At 42.2% G+C, this 19,608-nt stretch overlaps 1 protein-coding gene across 1 annotated transcript in view; it reads right to left on the bottom strand.

Moving 5' to 3' along the window:
* The window catches only part of dyrk2 (dual-specificity tyrosine-(Y)-phosphorylation regulated kinase 2), a gene marked incomplete at both ends in the record, with an annotated part of 113,793 nt that extends 94,739 nt beyond the window's left edge, over positions 1–19,054 (bottom strand). The window contains one exon of the mRNA XM_083655802.1: positions 19,015–19,054. Within this exon, the coding sequence (XP_083511928.1) occupies positions 19,015–19,054 (40 nt within the window). The remainder of the gene's footprint in view (positions 1–19,014) is intronic.
* Between the last annotated feature and the right edge of the window lie 554 nt (positions 19,055–19,608).

The raw sequence follows: 19,608 nt of genomic DNA, 5'->3' as shown, positions 1-19,608 counted from the left end.
GTAACATAGCTAGCTAGCCACTAACATTAGCCACAGTAGGCGATTACACACATGATGCACTGCGCTCTTAAAGGGATATATATCGACGAGTTTTTTGCAAAGCTGGACGTGATTAGTGATTTGCTCCATTCGCCCAGACGGGTGTCAAGCTGTCAGCAACAAGGCTGGGAGGATCACACCGGAAGAAAAATGCATAGGCATAGGCCCACTTATTAGACAATATTTCTGATGGTAAAATGAATGTAAACACAGAATTCAGAAACATTTAAACGGAATTTGGGGAAAAATTTAATGGAATTTGGGAAAAAATAAAACTGATTTCATATGGCTCTACGTGAAAGCTGTGATGTTATTGGTCGGATTGCACAGAATTCACACTATGAAGCTATCAGGCATTAGTGTTTCTATTATTATCATCATCATCATCATCATCATAAATAAAAGAGAGCAGGTGGGCAATCTCTCTATTTCATTTTTGTCCTCATAGGCATTGTGACATCATCAGTGATGTCAAAAGAGCAACGAGCCCGCACAGCGGTCGAACTGCCGGCCTGGCGACTGAGCCTAGAAATCCCCACCATAAATGGGAGCTCGGGCTCTGTGTGTCTGTCCCACTGTGATTGTCCCACTGTGACATCATCCGGCATATCATAAATCCCACTGTGACATCATCCATGATGTCATAAATCCCACTGTGACATCATCAGTGATGTCATATCTGTCCCACTGTGATTGTCTGACTGTGACATCATCCGTGATGTCATAAATCCCACTGTGACATCATCAGTGATGTCATAAATCCTACTGTGACATCATCTGTGATGTCATAAAGCACACTGTGACATCATCAGTGATGTCATAAATCCCACTTTGACATCATCAGTGATGTCATAAATCCCTGATCCCACTGTGATATTATCAGTGATGTCATAAATGCCACTGATGACATCATCAGTGTTGTCATAAATCTGACATCATCAGTGATGCTGGTCTCATTGGCCACACAGCAGCCAAGTTGCGGGCAAGGCCGCGCAGCAGCCGAGCTGCGAATGCGAGCTGCAGGGCCAGCTTGGTGAGCTGCGGGGGCAGCTCAGCGAGCTGCAGGACAGACGAGGCCGCGAAGCGGCCGAACTTAGGAATCAAGCGCGCGTAGCGGGCACTGTTTGTTTCAAGTGGGCACTGTTTGTTTAAATTTTGTCCCACTGATGATGTCACAATGTCTATGACATCGGCAGACAGCAGTTGTCATCAGTGACATCATTATTGACCAAAATCATCTTATGACATGTTTGATGATGTCATAGGCACTGGTGATGTCATAGGTAGCAATTGTGACATCACTGATGATGTCATAGACATTCTGACATCATTGTGATGTCATCAGGGAGTGATGTGATCAGTGATCCAAAGTTGGGCAATTGTGCACGCATTCCAATAGGGCAGGCGAGGCCACACAGCAGCCGAGCTGTGAGTGAGGCCGCGCAGCGGCTGAGCTGTGTATGCGAGCTGCAGGGCCAGCTCGGCGAGCTGCAGGGCGGCCGAGGCCGTGCAGCGGGTGAGCCTAGGAATCGGGCGCGCGAGATGCCTAGTCTTTTACAGAATAGCGATGGTGGCTGCTGTTACATGGGCTGTAGTAATTAACGCTAGTTATAACTTTGCCAGCTCCTCACAGCAACCCTCATGTTCAGGTGACATGTGGAGTAGCCTAACTCAGTGGTTCTCAAATGGGGGTCCCGGGTCCGTGGCACTTTGCCAGGGGGTCCGCGAAATGTTTTCAGGAAAATAAAAATAAAAACTTTTTTTTTTTGCAAAAGCTTCGTAGTTCAACGAAAATTCATGGATTACATTCTAATCTAACAAACCTATCAATTTAAAAGTCAAGCACATTATGGTGGAAACAATTAAGCTTAGCCCAAAATCACAAATCAGAATGAGGGGGTCCCCGGTATATTTTCTATCTTGTAAGGGCTCCTTGGCTGAAAAACATTTGAGAACCTCTGGCCTAACTTACTTGCTTCTGCAGGTTCTCCATATCCTAATTTTCGAAAATACCAAAATACAATATAAGCCGTCTCTAAATAATTGTTGCTGCCCCAAATTTAAAATCTTTGTTTTTCTAATTATTATTATTAAAATCATTATTCGTAAAATCATTCAAAGTTACCTTTAACATAAATAAAACATATAATTAGATGGTCAATCATCAACCTTTTTATTGAAATTCACCTGAAAGGGGAAATGTCTGGCAAGCGAGACTATATCTATCTATCTATCTATCTATCTATCTATCTATCTATCTATCTATCTATCTATCTATGTACATGTGTGTGTGTGATAGAGAGAGAGAGAGAGAGAGAGAGAGAGAGAGAGAGAGAGAGAGAGAGTGACAGCGGTGCAGCGGATGGGTTGAGCGAGGGGGGGGGGGGACTGGACAAAAGGATGCAAGGCTACTCTGTCTGTGGATATTCCTGCTTACAGCCATTCCTTCTTCTTCTTCTGTTTGGTTTTAACGTCGGCAGCAGCCATTCCTTGTACACACAGCGCAGAGAGTGTGCTGCTGTCTTTTGTGCCCTGGTCGCTCCGCCCACCTTCAGCTGTGGCTTTTAGAGAGCGCTCGTTGCGTTGCGTTGCGTTGTTCACCCAAGCGGGGCAAAATCGAACAGAGACTTATTAATATTGAACATATAGTTAGGATGCTGTGCCTCTGTGGAGAGAACGGTCAGGCCGTGAACAGCAGACACTCCACACTAACCTACATTTACCTTTATTCTCTCAAGACAGACGCGTTGCAAATGCTCCTCCCGCCTCCCGACAACTATCGTCTGTACTTCGGCTGTTCTCAAAGTTGGTCAACAAATATGGTAGAATGTCCGGTCAAAATAAGGCAGGTTTCCAATGGGCTGAAGTACAGACTTCTCTGAAGCATTGTGGAAGAGAGACTAGGTGCTCCTGGGGCCTGTACCACGAAGGCAGACTAGTGGTTTAGCGAGGTAACTTGTTCGGCGGGCTAAGATCAGACCAATCAGCTCTCTGGAAACAGCGAGTCGCCATTCATATATATATATATTAGGGCTGTCGTCGTTAACGCGTTAATCGCGATGCGTTAAGGGCCCACAATAACCCGTTGTTATTTTTTTATCGCATGCCGCTATTTTGTCCCTTCGTACTTGTCCTGCTTATGCAGGCAGGCATGGAAAAGAACAACAGCAATACGCTTCTAAATGGCTCGTTTTACTTTAAAAAACTCCCCAAATGGCACAGTGGACAAGTCGAGAGCCGTAGTTTGCACCTTGTGTAAAAAGGAATTAAAATATCACCGAAGTACATCGAGTTTGAGGCGAGCGATCACCTAAAAGTAGCTAGCGGCCAGCTAGCAGCCAGCTAGCTAGCGCGAGACTCATCACTCATTCTTCCTTCAGAGTCTCGGATGTGCGGGTCCTCTAACCACTGGGAGGTCGGCTCCAATGGCTTCACGCGATATACACGTTATCAATCAATACACAGTTTCCAATACCGAGCCATTATTGACATGGAAGTGCCAAAGTTTTTAGCTCAGACACAGCCTTCTTCAGCTGTGTCATTTTGGGTTTCGACTGCTCCACAGCGCCGCCGCCGGAAGTATCGGTTCTAGATATATTTTGTAGACATTGTTACCTCCTGTCCAGAGCCACTCCTGTCTACATTCCACTTCTATTGAATTGAAAATAAATCTAAAATTCAAGATCACAAAGTATATTTATTTGCATTCATTTGATTCCCAATCACGACAGACTGGTAAGAATGATTAATATCTAATTAAAAATGCTTTGAAATGCAAAATAATGGCATTTTAAACATGCGATACAAAGATGTGATTAATCGCGATTAACTATAGTTAATCGCAAGATGAATCGCGATTAATAAAATTAATCGGTTGACAGCCCTAATATATATATATATATATATATATATATATATATACATATATAAGCCCCGGCAGCCGGCTATTTCTCCGTCTACTGGCCTCTGGCCTACCGGTTACTTTATACACTGTAAAAAAAAAAAAAAATTACAGTGCACCTGAACGCAACATACAAGGTACCCGCTGAATAAGTGTCCAAATGTTCATGTCATTCTGGCCAATACTCCACTTCTGTTATAACATTTCAGTCTGGAATATGGAATATCTTTCAATAATTTTTATGACTAAAAGGCTAAAAGTAATCTCATGTGTAAGAAATGACTGTTCTACAATTAAGTAAAACTGTAAATAATGAACTTGTTGGTTTTGGATTTATTTAGCTTCAAGAGTGCATTTTTGTTCTTGTGTGACCCTCAACACAGGCTTTGAGAATCCCGGGCCACTTACTGATACTTGTGCTTAAATTAACCCACTCATATTCTGGTTTATTTCTAGAAAAACATTTTGGCTAGTGGAAATTCTAATTGGCTGGTAACTTCTAGCAGCCATATTGGCAGGTGGTCAAAAAAGTTAATTTCAAGCCCTGCATGGAGAGCAGGTGGTGACATAGGAGTGAGTGAGAAAAGGATCAAATATTGGTGGTTAAGACTGAATAATGACATCACAACTATTAATTTAAAATTAGTTATTCCTCTAAACCTGACTTCAAATTCCCCAAGTTTTTCCACGCCGGCGCCGTTTGGCCCCCAACCCTCAGCAAAATCTGGCCCTCTGGTAGCGAGGACATTTTGTTGTGGTGTGGTCCTCTCTATCATCAAAGTTCCTGGGTTACGGCATGACAATATTTGTTCGGCCCACAAGAAACTATCTGGGTTTCTCATGTGGCCCCCCATGAAAAATAATTGCCCACCCCTGATCTAGCCTCTTAAATTGGTTCTCAAAGTGAACCAGATTCATGCATTTTAGTTTAAAATGTACACATTTTTCTTACAGGGGGCATGGCCCCCCGAACCCCCCAAGAGGGTCCAAGCAAGGTCTACCCACCACAATCTCTCCAAATCCTGTGGGAAACATAGTTATTAGTATTTTCTTTATAATTAAATTGAGCATTGGGCCTTTATAAGAATGTTTATTTGTATTATTTCAATTGTCACACTCATGGATACATATTTGAGGTTTGTTTATGAATTGGGAAAAGGACCACTGGAACAAACGCCGCGAACATGAGCCTGCTACTTTTTCAATCTGACTGGCTACTCAAAAGTTTGGGGAACTCTCTGTATATATATATATTATGAAGAATACTTTGCATTCAAATGATAATCACAAAATAAACATTAATGGCTCCTGTTGAATTAATCGAGGACTGAAGCGTTGCACTTGTACATCATTAAATTAAGCCTACTTACCACTTTGGAATAAGCCCTATGTTTTTATATTTATTAATTTCCATTTGCTCCCAAGTGCGTTTGACCCCGCCGATTGCAGCTGAATGGTCCGTAGAGAAATATCACTATTCACTGGTGTAAAAATGTTACTTCTCCAAAGTGCACCAAGGTGCCGTGTGCGCAACGGAGCTGCTATTTATTACGGCCACATTCCACTGAGTCCGTGTTTGGTCCGTCTGCGCTGCCGTACGGCTTCGGAGCCGATACGTTTCCACTCTAATCATTGTGTCAACTCCCACCTACTCCGCTGCATTGCGTGTCTACTCCGTCCCAGCTCCGATGATCCGGAGCTCTCCGAAAAAGATACGCAAGGCTTCTATTTTTCACGGATGTCGGAGCAAAGCTGCAGCAAGTTGGGCGGAGCCAGGCATGGAATCAACAGGGCAGAGGTGTTTACAGCATTCAATATCAAGCCAGAGGACAAACATGTATGAGGAAAAGTTCATAATTGAAGTGGAAAACCACAAAATAATATATGACACGACACATCCTTTTTACAAGGACAACACCAAGCAAGTCCACCCCTCCTCTCTGCTTCTCCAGTTGGGAACAATGATCTTCTGCCTGTTTGTCGTTGTATTTATCCCACATACAAATTGTCTCGCGCGATTTCACCGCGAGAACTTGTCGGTCTCGTCACTCTAGCTGTCTGGCGGAGCATAGGGCTGTATGGCTATATCGCGATACACGATATATATCTCGATATTTTTGAAATCTCTCATAAATGCTCAATTTAACCCTTCAGGGTTCATACACATTTTGACCAATGGATTTCCATGACTTTTCCATAAGTTCTTAACCTGTATTTTATGCACACCTGGGGTAAAAAAGAAGAAGAAAGAAAGGGCAGATGTAGTGAGCAAAGATGGATGATTTAATATTCCATAGCTCTGACCTAAGCAAATCTGACATCACTATTGTGAAATAATATGATTGTTTTAGTAAAGTGTATCACTCAATAGTCAATACAAAAAATAATGGCTTTTATAGAACCGAAAGCCTAGCTGCTTAGTCTGCAGATAAAACATAAAAGGCAATTTAGACTCTTATTGGCATGACGGCAACATATAAGCTGTCTGAATTTTGCATTGGGGCCAGTTCTATAGTGAGGCATGGAAAGCCTCACTATACGCCATCATATCTGTGTCGTCTCACTTTTGACTGAAAAATGATGCCTCTAGTTTAAAGAAAAGACACTATGTGATGATGTTGACTTTTATGTAAATGTGCGCATTCGTTTTCCTTATAGATTACGTTTAGATTATAGACTACGTTAGCTTCACATTACCTTGCATGTAACGTTAGCGTTGCTTTTGGAGACACAAACCCTGGATGTTTCATTTTGAGTAATGCATGAGGTTCTCTATGGTTTACGCCAGCTCTGGGAGTATGAAGTGCTTTAAATGCGGGGATTTTGGTCACAATAAGCTTGTGGAGCGCTGCCTGCAACTATGTAGCCACAACCAGCTAGCTAACGTTAGCCCTGTTAGCCCCCATCACAACAGCTAACATTAACGCCAAACAAATCCGCTCCCTCCTCCCCATGTTTGGTTTAGCGTAACGCCAGCTCAGACTTTCCCCTAATCTCAGAAACCTTGCGGGACATGTATTGCAAATTGCAATAGTGGTTGTTTTGTTATAATTTGAAACAGTCAACAGCCACACTGGAGGCGGCCATGTTTCGCCTTGGTTGCTGGGGACGGGTGTGTGACGCGGTTTGACGCGTTTGACGTATCCATGTGATTCCCCCTCCCTTGAGTGTGACAGAGCTCTCCCTTGAGAGGGAGAGCTGGCAAGAGGAAACGCGAAGCGAGTCATGCCGGCGGCTTAAGTTATAAACAATGGGTGACAATTATACTCGAATGTTCGCGATATAGTCATTTCTACATCTCACGTGGCACAAGCCGCGATACATTGAGTATATTCGAGATATCGCCCAGCCCTAGCGGAGCAGAGCCGTGATGTGCTCTGCACGCAGCCGCTTAGTGTTGGCGGAGCACAGAGCACGTAGCAAAACCGGAGCACAGCCGCAACGCAACGCAAATGCAACCAGTGCGATTCCCCAGTTAGGGATGGGCATTTTAAGCAATTTAAATACTCGAGTACTCTCCTTCTATTATGAACGAGTGCTCGAGTACTCGCGCGGGGGGCGGGGGGTCTGTGTGATTACTATGGTAATGACTGAGCAGGGGTAATCTGCTGTGTATGGGGCTGTTCACACATAACTAGGGATGCACATTTTCCGCAAATTCCAAACTCGATCATTGCTAACGTTAACAATCAATCAATAGATTAATTGTAATTAAAAATACAAAATTTTCCAAACCATACCAAATGCGTTTTTTCCTCAATAAAACGTTTATTTATGCAGCAGCAACGTATTGTATATTTCTCACAGCATTGCATAGCATAGCCTACGCTATGAAACATAAAAACGTGGAGGCATAACTTTTTAAACATGTCAACATTTGCCCAGAATCCCCGTCACGCTCACTTACCCACGCAGATTGTGACACGAGGTTACTCCAGGCGAGCCAATTTATCCGAATGAACACTGTTCTACTTGAACAGCATCTTATGACTTGTCTGAAAAGGGCTATAGTGATGTAGCCGAGTGTTCGGGTCTGCCTATTACTTACACTTTGTTAAAACAATAAACGAGAGTCAGGCTGTAACGTTATAACACGTTTCCACATTCATTCTCAGTTAGCTCCTAGCGTTAGCACCATAGGTTGGCACACACACCAGCTCTGGTCAACAACAAAATCCCTCGCTTCCTCACTACGGCAAGTCTCGAGGGGACAAACACAGAGCCTCGCATACACGCTGAACACAGTCTGTTACAGTGATATCATTGCGCCCTCTGGAGGATCATTGAAAAATGATTTGAAAACACCATTTAAAGGCCCATTCCGTTGGTTCTGACGAGAAATAAATGTGCACAAAGTGTTTATTATTGGCAGTGAGTGAATGCGCCTTGACGTAACTTAAAAATGGCGACCAGGGGCGTTTCTCTCCGACCAGCCGTTCAGAAGATACATGGAAAAACCGCAGTTTCGAAGTGGATAGCATCTCCCGCCACAGCTAGAGGATGTGACGTCTGCGCGCGTTCATGAGCTTCGCCTCTTGTCCTAGACTGCTAACAGGAAATGGCTAAAGTAGCTTTTAATGTTACGTTCGTCGCTAGCTGCTAGCTACAGGAAACAACAGCACAGACTCCAGAAAAAGTCCACACTAAATAAATAAATAAATATTTATCTAATGAAGCCCGTCTGGCCAGACAGCAACAATGTGACCGACATCGGTTGGGAACTAGAGTCAGGACTGTGTTTTCGGTTCATGAAGGGAACTTGCTGCTTGTAGCTACTGTAATGTGGTTTTGACCAGATAACGTTAGCTGCTTGCTAATGGATTTCAAGATTCAAGATTTTTACTGTCACTCCGTAGTACAAGTATCTGACCACCTGGTCAGAAACTCTGCTAACATTACCGTCTTGTGTGAAGTAATGCAACCCTAACGTTACTACCGTTATGCTTATGGTCATGGAACATTATTGTTTGACTGCATTTAGCTGCGGTGGTGAACCTGCAGCTGCTATTAGAACCATAACGTTAGCTTGATGCTATACGCGGCTAACTAATAGATTTAGCTATATTTATAGAAATGACCACCAGCCCCACTAATAACGTTACTGTCTTGTGTTGATAATGAATCTAACAGTCGGAAATATGCCTAACGTTAGCCTACTGTCTGTTATGCTTACGGTACATTGTTTGAGTTCAGTTTGGTCAACTCCAGGCATTACACGGTACCGTACATACAGGGGGAGCAGGCTATTTCCTGGCTTGTCCCGCAGCCAGCAGGCTCTAGTTAACGTTAGCTTGATGCTAATCACGGCTAACTAATATTAATTTACATTTATAGAAATTACCACCAGCCCCACTAATAACATTACCGTCTTGTGTGGATAATGAATTTAACAGTCGTAAATATGCCTAACGTTACTGTTATGCTTATGAAACATTGTTTGATTGTTCAGTTTGGTCAACTCCAGGCATTACACGGTACCGTACATACAGAGGGAGCAGGCTATTTCCTGGCTTGTGCTAACATGAGTATCGACTTCCCCGCAGTCAACGCAAGCCAAAACACGGCCAAACATGCCACAATAACATCCCCTAATTCATCCAGAATCCTTCCTGGGCATCTCGAGGCTGATCTGACCGATACATTTTCCAGGTTGCCGTTTTCAAGTGACTTTTATGAGTTAACGTTACAAAGCAACCATCACAGTCTGCTGTTGCCAGGCAACTGCTTGTGCGCGTGCGAGTATGGTGCCCGCGCGTCAGCTCGTTCACACGCTGCCTGCAGTTACACTAACGGCCCCCGGCGTCAGTAATAGTGAGTATTGACGGATTGGGCCTTTAAAGCGTTGCTTTTTATGTTTTGTTTTGATCGAGTAATTTTTCTTTGCTCGAGTAAATCCTTAACAAGCAATTAATCGAGTTTCGATTAATTGTGTGCATCCCCTTTGTAAGCTATTTGGAGGGACATATTGATATGTATTTTAGTTTGAATACTACACAGACCTCTCCATCTATCAGGTGGGAGGCCTTCAAGGCTTATATACGTGGACAAATTATTAGTTATACTAGTTTCAAATCAAATAAATTTAAACGCCAGATGTTATAATTGGAAGAAGAAATTGGACAACTTGAGAGGGAACTATTCTTGAATGATACCCCAGACCTACAGCACAGAGTGGCTATAAAAAGAGCCTACTATAATGAATTATCTTCTAATAAAGCCCTGGCTAATCTGACTAGACTTAAACAAACATTTTATGATCAGGGCGAAAAAGCCGGAAAGTTATTGGCATGGCGTATCAAAGCTTTACAAAATGAAAGGGCAATAAGTGAAATTGTAAATACAGCAGGCACCCTGACATCTGATCCTAAAGAAATAAATGATACATTCCAAAACTATTATGAAAATTTATATAGCTCAGAACCCTCCTCTGACCCCAATCTGCAAAAACGATTCTTGGATAAGCTTCAATTTCCCTCGCTAAGACAGAGATGAACTTGATCAGCCAATACAACTCTCAGAGCTGTCTGAAGCCATGTGTGCGATGAAGGGGGGGAAAGCAGCGGCCCCAGATGGGATCCCAATTCACATCTATAAAATCTTTAAGGCAAAACTCCTACCCCCATTCTTGGAGATGATGAATGAGGCTTTTGAAAAAGGTCTCCCCCCAACAGGCCGATATCTTTGCTTAATGCGGACACAAAATTATTAGCAAAGACATTAGCTTTGAGGATGGAGGGACACCTCCCACCTTTGATTAATATAGACCAACATGGCTTTGTTAGAGGCAGACAAGCCTTTCATAATATTAGAAGGGTCATCAACATTCTACACGAAGGGAAAGATGTTTCAGATGCGGCCATTCTATCCCTGGATGCTGAGAAAGCTTTTGACAGGGTGGAATGGCCGTATCTCTTTGAAATACTATCTCGCTTTGGATTTGGGAAAAAGTTTTGTCGATGGATTCGGATCCTATATGAGAACCCAACAGCAGAGGTTATGACTAATGGAATGATATCTGCCCCCTTCAGGTTATCTAGGTCGACTCGGCAGGGGTGCCCTCTCTCGCCATTGTTGTTCACGCTTGCAATTGAAACTCTTGCCATTGCGATTAGAACCCACCCTGTAATCAGGGGGATCACAATAGGTGGTATAGAACATCGCCTGGCTCTTTATGCTGATGACATAGTGCTGTTTTTGAAAAATCTGGCTCAGTCCCTGCCGTCTCTCCTAGAACTGATTAAAAGCTTTGGTGAATTTTCGGGATACAAGGTGAATAACTCTAAATCCAATATTCTCTTTTTAAAGGAATCTGAAAGACTCACACCACCGATTAATACAGGTTTCCATAACTCAGTACAAGGATTTACATATTTAGGAATAAAGATCACTCCCAGAATAGAAGACTTAATCCCATCAAATTATGATCCAATAATAGCTTCAGTAACGGAATCCATCAACAGATGGACATCACTCCCCTTGTCACTAATTGGCCGTATTAACATTATTAAAATGAACGTTCTTCCTAAATTCCTGTATTTATTTCAATCCCTACCCCTAAATCCCCCTCCCCTGTTTTTTGCTAAAATGAAAAAAATTATCACCAACTTTCTCTGGAACAACAGAAGACCTAGAGTACGCCTGACTTTACTTTACTTGCCATATGAAAGAGGTGGGTTTAAACTACCCAATTTATACTGGTATTTCTTGGCAGCCCAAATAAGAGCAGCAATGTTCTGGTTTTCAAATCAAACTTCTATACCCTGGGTGCAAATAGAAGGGAGCACAACATCACCTCTGCCTCTGAATCTCTACCTGTATTCTGACACTCTTAAGAATCTAAAGAAAAAAACACAAAATCCCTTTGTAAGAAACACAGTGGAGGTATGGTTTAAAGCAAAGAAATATTTTGACTCGGATGCAAAACTCTCACAATTCTCACCCATATGGGGAAACAGAAGCTTTACACCGGGGACACATGATTTGGGGTTCAAATCATGGGCAAACAAAGGTATACGTAAAATTAAGGATTTGTATGATGATGAAAAGACACTTTTGACCTTCGCTGATCTTTGTAAAAAATTTGATTTACCGCCAAGACATTTCTTTAAATATTTGCAGATTAGAAGCTTTATATCAAAGACACAGAACAACTCAGTCGAACTGCCACCTCTTTCTGATTTGGAAAAGATGATGATGGATTACTCTAAAGGTCGTGGGCAGGTATCTCTGATATATAGCACATTTGTTGAGATGTCTCAGGAGTCCTCGGAAAGTAAAAGATTGGCTTGGAGTAATGATCTGAATATAGAGATAGAAGATGATGAATGGAAAGACGTTTGTTATAATGCGCAGGGTCAGACGGTCAATACAAGTTTCAGATTATTACAGTACAAGTGGATTATGCGAACATATATTACTCCGGCTCTACTTAATCATTTTGATGCCAATATTCCAGACCAATGTGTAAAGTGTAATGTGGAGAAAGGTACACTATTTCACTGTATATGGGAATGCCCAAGAATCATGGAATTTTGGAATGAAGTACTTGATATATTGTCACAAATAGTATCTGAGAAGCTACCTATATGTCCACGACTGTGCATTCTAGGTCTGATCCCGAAGGAGCTAAATATTGATAAGAACATGAAGAAAATGATCATATGTTGTCTTCTCCAAGCTAAACACACAGTGGCAATATTTTGGAAAAATCCAGATAAACCAGAGATCAATCAATGGTTCAGGGAACTATCTAATTGTCTTGCTATGGAAAAACTGACTTTTGCTATCAAGGGAAAACCTAAAGTCTTTCAAGCAATTTGGGGACGTTTCTTGGAATTTTTGGAAAGTGACTCGGTGGGACCTGTGTTAGCTAATTGAAAGTGTGGGACCGACTACATCTTTACTTGATACGTAAACTATGTAACATATATTTTTGTGTTGTTTTGTTTTGTTTATTTAGTTAAGGAATATCTGATGAGGTGAAATAAAAGAAAAAAGAAAAAAAGGGAAAACGTGAAGTTGAGACAAATGTAACTAATATAATTTTGTGTGTGTATTATTCTTTAATTTACTTTAACTTGATGTATGTATGTTTCTGTATAGGGGTTGGGATGGGAGGGGGATTAAGGGTGAAATTAATGAACATGCAAATGAATCAAAACTGTGATAACTGAATGTTTTATAACTGTATGTTTATGAAAAAGGAAAAAAAAATTGTAAAAAAAGAAAATTGTGTGCATCCCTACACGTTTGCATTTTTGCATGGAAAAAGCGCTACCTGGAGCATTTTTTGTCAGGAGAGGGACTGACTGTGATATTAGGTGACGCTAAGCTAACATCTAAAGCCTACCTCAGACAGTATGTCCGATGGCATTAGCGCTTTGGAGCAGACAAGTTGTGAAACAAGCGAAGGCATTTCCAATACATGTCCATTGTTGCTGAATAGTGATCACCATGATGCGATTGTCTCCCAAAAAGTGATTCTTTCTCCACATTTCTTGTGACTACGTTATGGGAAACGACAGTGTAGTCAGTAAACTAGTGCAAAGTTTTGCTTGCTTCTCATTCGGGAGAATATCTCCAGCGACCATTTTCGGGAAGAGCTGGAAAACTTCTGGTTAAAACTTTCAAAATAATGTTACTTAAACAAAAGTAAATAGCTTATTGATGCACGTTGGAGGAGAAAAGGTATTTCAACGAATGAAGCAGCATCCTTGCATCAAAATACAAGGTTGTGATGTTATATGGCGTGAAACTGTGGCTGTAACGCATTGCTCAAAATAAATAAGGTTACAATAAGCATTTTATTTTGAAAGCAACAAAGCGGATGACGTACTTGTACATTCTGGCTGACTTGACGGCCGGCATGCAGTTGCTGCTGGTTGCTGCTAGATCCACATGACGATGCATGTGTAGATCTTCTAGATCATTTTTAAAGGGGTGGGGAGTGGGGCGAGTACCCGAACAGCACAAACGTTACTCGAGTACTGACGTTATGAACGAGTGCTCGAGTACCTGAGTACTCGCGCCCATCCCTACTATTTATAGGCTGTTTTTTGTATCAATGAAATGACTACGCTCACACATGGCCCGCACCTGTCGATTCAGTTCAGCAGCTTTTTTTTATTATATATTTTTTATTGCTATTATAGAATTATTGCATCAGTGTGACCAAACACGTCATGAGTGATAGAGATAGGCCTAATTATTAATTGAGCCTACGTTTCTAAATCTATTAGCTAAATAGACCTACGGATTTTGGAAATTTAGACTGAGATTACAGATTACTTCCACTCGCAAAAAAGACATGCAGGTTTTATTGAATATAAGCTGCTGTAGGCTCGGGGAGGCAGGAACCATCAAATTAATCGCCCGGCCTGCAGTTCTAACTGAAGACAATCCTTCAGTACCAGACTCATATCCAACGCGGATTTTGATTCTGACACACAGTAAAGCTCCGTTAATTAATACACTTTGATATGCGCATTCAATGAATGCGGAAATAGGCGTGTCTGACGCTGTAAAATCCGGAGCTGTCCATATTACATTGTGATTCGCTAGTTGTTACAAACCACGCCTCTTTCATGGGCACAAGCTGCTGTGCACGAGCATTTTCATGTACACAAACTCAGAGCTGGATAAGTAAATCCTAAATTGACAGACCAAGCTGGTACCGTTTAGCTTGATGGCAATGATCTGGTTAAATCAAACCAGATGAAGGGGACAGATCCTGGATCTGTTTATCTCCGTTCATGATACAGGCCTCTGGTTCATCAGGCTTAATAACATGAATATCTCAGCAGGCAGGCACATGGAGAGACACCCAGGCAGCATCAGATCACACACACACATAACACACACACACATCACAGCAGCCAGCGCGTCAGGTGTTATGCTGCAACATGACACTGAGCTGAACATGCCTCAGCACACACACACACACACACACACACACACACACACACACACACACACAAGGCATGCAGCTGGACAGGTCGGTGGGACTTCTCCACCACAGACTGTATGGGCTGTAGCTGCTGCGGTAGTGTGTGTGTGTGTGTGTGTGTGTGTGTGTGTGTGTGTGTGTGTGATCAGTCATGTCATGCAAGGGGGGAGCCAATAAAACAAGTGAAACTGGGCAAAACTGGCTTACCTATATTTAAGGTGGGCTGAATGATTCACACGGCATCACATGCCCCCCTTAAGCCTGGGGCTAACAGGTTAGTTAGCTTCTGATGCTAGCTACGCTCATGTAGGTGCGCTCTCCCACTTCTCCAGATAGCACTACACCTCTGCTCAGCACCAGCAAGCTGGTTGCCAGAAGATGAAGAAGAACACACACAAACAGCGGTGTTGTTCACACTACGCTTCAGCAATGTTATGCACAAATTACTTTTTTTTAAGTGCCCCCCCCAAACTTTTTTAAATGCTTCCAGTTTTTAGACAGTGGTTGCAAAAGTTGCCTCCAATATACATGTATATATATTAGGGCTGTCAAAAGATTAATTTTCTTAATCGTGATTAATCTTGCGATTAACTATAGTTAATTGTGATTAATCACATCTTTGTATCGCATGTTTAAAATGCCATTATTTTGCATTTCAAAGCATTTTTGATTTAATATTAATCATTCTTACCAGTGTGTCGTGATTGGGAATCAAATGAATGCAAATAAATGTACTTTGTGATCTTGAATTTTAGATTTATTTTCAATTCAATAGAAGTGCAATGGAGACAGGAGGTAACAATGTCTACAAAATATATCTTGAACAGAAAATAAATGCACAATTGTAAACAGTGCAGTACACGCTCCAGAACCGATACTTCCGGCGGCGGCGCTGTGGAGCAGTCAAAACCCAAAATGACACAGCCGAAGAAGGCTGTATCTGCGCTAAAAACGTTGGCACTTCCATGTGAATAATGGCTCGGTAATGGAAACTACGGAAGATTTTGGAGTACATTGGCGCCGTAGTATTGGATAACCTCCCAGCCAACCTCCCAGCCGACCTCCCAGTGGCTAGAGCAGTGGTCCCCAACCACCGGGAGTTTTTTAAAGTAAAACGAGCCATTTAGAAGCGTGTTCTTTTCCATGCCTGCAACAGCAGGAAACCGTTGCGACCGGCTTTACTACAAGTACGGGTGTGTCAAAGGGACAAAATAGCGGCATGCGATTAACCGATTAAAAAGAAATAACGCGTTATGGTCTGCCCTTAATCGCATCTCGATTAACGTGTTAACGCTGACAGCCCCAATATATATATAAATATAGTTCCAAGTAGGAAGACCCATTTCAGGTGACGTGATCACAGGGGTGTGCCTTTGAACTGGGAGATTCCTAGTTCCCAGTGCAACTAATACACTAGTCTTTAACAGTGACATTAGTCTAAATGATATAAATGCTGCCATTACCTAAAGGTGGGGGGGGCATATGATTTCTGCAAAATGGAAAAAATGGACGGAATCATGGAATTTGGTAATAAAAATGTAATCAACTGTAAAACATGGAATATTACAGAATTTTCCATAATTTTGCTGAAACTGATAAAAGTAGGCTTATTATAAAAATCAAAAGTAGACCTAATTATTGTAGTAACCTAAATTACTTCATAATTGTAAAATAGGCCTAGAGAAATAATTCTGTGTTCGATTTTGGTGTTTTGAGAGGGGGATCAGTCTTGCGTGGGACCCTTACGTCACTTCACAACTTGGTTTTCACTTTGAGAAACATGTCTGAGAGAGCCAAGTCGTAGAATATATCGATCCTAACCCCTAAATTAAAATTAAAATGGAAAAAACAGAAGTTGGAAAACGATCAAATGGAATTTGGAAAAAAATAAAATGGATTTCATATGTCCCTATGGTCTGGAATAACTGTTTTCCGTCAGGTTAAATACACAGTAATGCTGTGTAGGCTTCACAACAACCTGTGTTATAATCGTATTAATACAGTACCGCTGTTTTTAATGGTCTTTCTTTAATAGCTGCTACAATACTATAAGGGCCGGAAGCACTCACATGCAGATCATTAAACAGATATGACTGTGATATAAGATCCATACTTTAGAATCATCCATTATAATAACAGAAGTCTATTAGATATTAGCTAAAAACACAGGCCAACAGACAGGCTAACAGACTGCCATCACATCACAGGAGGGACGCCATCACATCACAGGAGGGATGCACGCGTAAGGGGAGCTTACTTGAGCCGTACTCGTTTTAAGCAAGGTTTAGAGAAAAAAAACGGACCGTTTGTCGACGGGCAACAGATGACGCTAGCTAGGTATAAGCGGGGGCATGCTTGGCGTCCAAACTGCAGTATAGAGGAAAAGATTACGGATATACTCACAAGAGGGTGAGGTGATGCGTCAGGAGGGACGCACGCGTAAGGGGAGCTTACTAGAGCCGTACTCGTTTTAAGCAAGGTTTAGAGAAAAAAAACGGCCTGTTTGTCGACGGGCAACAGATGACGCAAGGTACAAGCGGGGGTAAATTGCTGAAATGCCTATAATTTACTATCACAGGTATGCTTGGCGTCCAAAATGCAGTATAGAGGAAAAGAGGACACCGTACCCAGACCTGAGTGAGTGTGTGTAGTCATGTTTATGATGTCGGGGGACTCAATATAGATAAATTGATTTATTCTATTATGCAAACCCAATGAGTCCTCTATACGTTTTAGCTCTTTTTGCAACTGCTGCGCCTGTTGCTTAATGCACTTTGTATACTCCCTTTTAAAGTTTTGTTGCGATGCTTTTAAATGTCCATTTAATTCTCTTCTTTTATTCTTTTATTTTCCTGTCATCCATTTATGTGAAGCACTTTGAATTGCCTTTGTGTATGAAATGTGCTATACAAATAAACTTGACTTGACATTCATATGATGCTATGTGGATTATAATGTAATAATAGCATAATAGCATGAAGCTCAAAAGTGACATTAGCTTCTCTCTGTTTGCTAGCTAGCTCTGCTAGCTCCAGTTTCACATCAGCCACCAAACACACTCCATGCAGGCACCAGGCTTCTTATGGATTAGACAGATTAGATTGGAGATTAGAGAGTATTTTAAGTGCTGCTGAATGTCATAATGTTAATAAATCAATTAAGTTAATTGCCCTCTAACATTAAGGGAAACAGCAGCCCAAAAACACCCAGAAATATACAGAAAATACAGAAAAACAACACTCAACAATGCACAGAAAACGCCTCTAAAAGCCTCAGATACACAGAACACACACCCAAACAGCCTCCCAACAGTCTAAACACGCTCAGAAGTGGAGTGAAAACATACTGTAGTCAATGTAAAAAACAGAGCACAGTCTGTGTGGAGTGTTTTGCCCACTGTCCCCTCACCTCTCATCTGCTGGGGTAAAAATAACCCATGGGAGAGCAGGCTGCTTATGTCTCCAACTGAAATATGACTTATAATGTCAAACGACAGCTAATTTATTAACACGCACAGAGACACGGAGAGGTGCGTTTGTTTCTGTGTAGGCAGACCCGCCCGCCTGACCAGCCTCTTTCATTTCTGTTTAAATCTAATCAAATGTAATTAGATGAAAAAGGCATCTGTTGTTAGCCTACTTTCTATCTGATTATATTGCTGTTTCTATCCCTGTCTGAAATGCAAAGGGTCCAGACACAATGTGTCATTGTCACCATGTCAAGATGATACAATGTGTCATTACTGTGACGTTCAGTGACAATATGTGTCATTTCATTGTCGTTTAGACATTTATTAGACTGTAATGTGACGTAAAGAGGCAGAGACGTTACATGCACAGTCTATTAAATTACAGTAATAATAGTAATAACATGTAGGCTAATAAAGGCCTTTAGGGTGAGCGGTGTGTGGCGCTGTGTGTGGCCGGGCTGAGGAGCTCCCTTCCCGGCCACAGATGCTCTGTTCACCCGTCTGGAGGCGGAGCGGTGTGTGGTGCTGTGTCTGGCGGGGCTTAGGAGCGCCCTCCCCGGCCTCAGAGGTTCTGCTCACCCGTCTGGAGGTGAGCGGTGTGTGGTGCTGTGTGTGACCGGGCTGAGGAGCACCCTCCCCGGCATCAGAGGCTCAGCTCACCCGTCTGGAGGACCGAGGCTCCGGGGTTCTTGGTTAACATGGCGGCCGCTCCTCTCCTCTCCTCTCCTCTCCTCTGGACACACAGCAGGGTTGCCAGGTCTGTGCGACAAAACCAGCCCAACCGCCAATGAAGCCAGCCCAATCCCAGAATTCAATCGGCTTGTTGACGCCTCAAACCTGCCTCAAACAAGTAGCCCCTAGCTGCAGAACCGGAGAACCCAGCCAGCAGAAGCAGTCGCCTCGCAAATAGTCGCCGCACCGCATAGATAGTTGCCATCCTAGTTCTTCGCAACAGCGCCGCCGGGGAGTGAGAAGGACATAAATGATAATTAATTCTACACAGAGCGCATGGATGGAGAGAGACAGACAAGTCCATGCTCTATGCTGTCCATAAATCTTTTCGTGGTACCAGTACTCCTCTGCATGTTCAAGCTAAAGTTTGGGGGGAATCAGAGGAGGTTTTTCCAGTGAGGCATAGGAGGATGGTCCTCCTCTATTAGATTGGGGATTTTATATAAAAAAAATATTATATATATATATTTTTTTTTCATTTTTCATATTTTTTTTTAAATAAAATATCAATCAAATGTGTTT

Source organism: Poromitra crassiceps (assembly GCF_964638095.1).
Source record: "Poromitra crassiceps genome assembly, chromosome: 2".
Taxonomy (NCBI): Eukaryota; Metazoa; Chordata; class Actinopteri; order Beryciformes; family Melamphaidae; genus Poromitra; species Poromitra crassiceps.
This window is presented reverse-complemented; position numbering and strand designations above follow the sequence as displayed.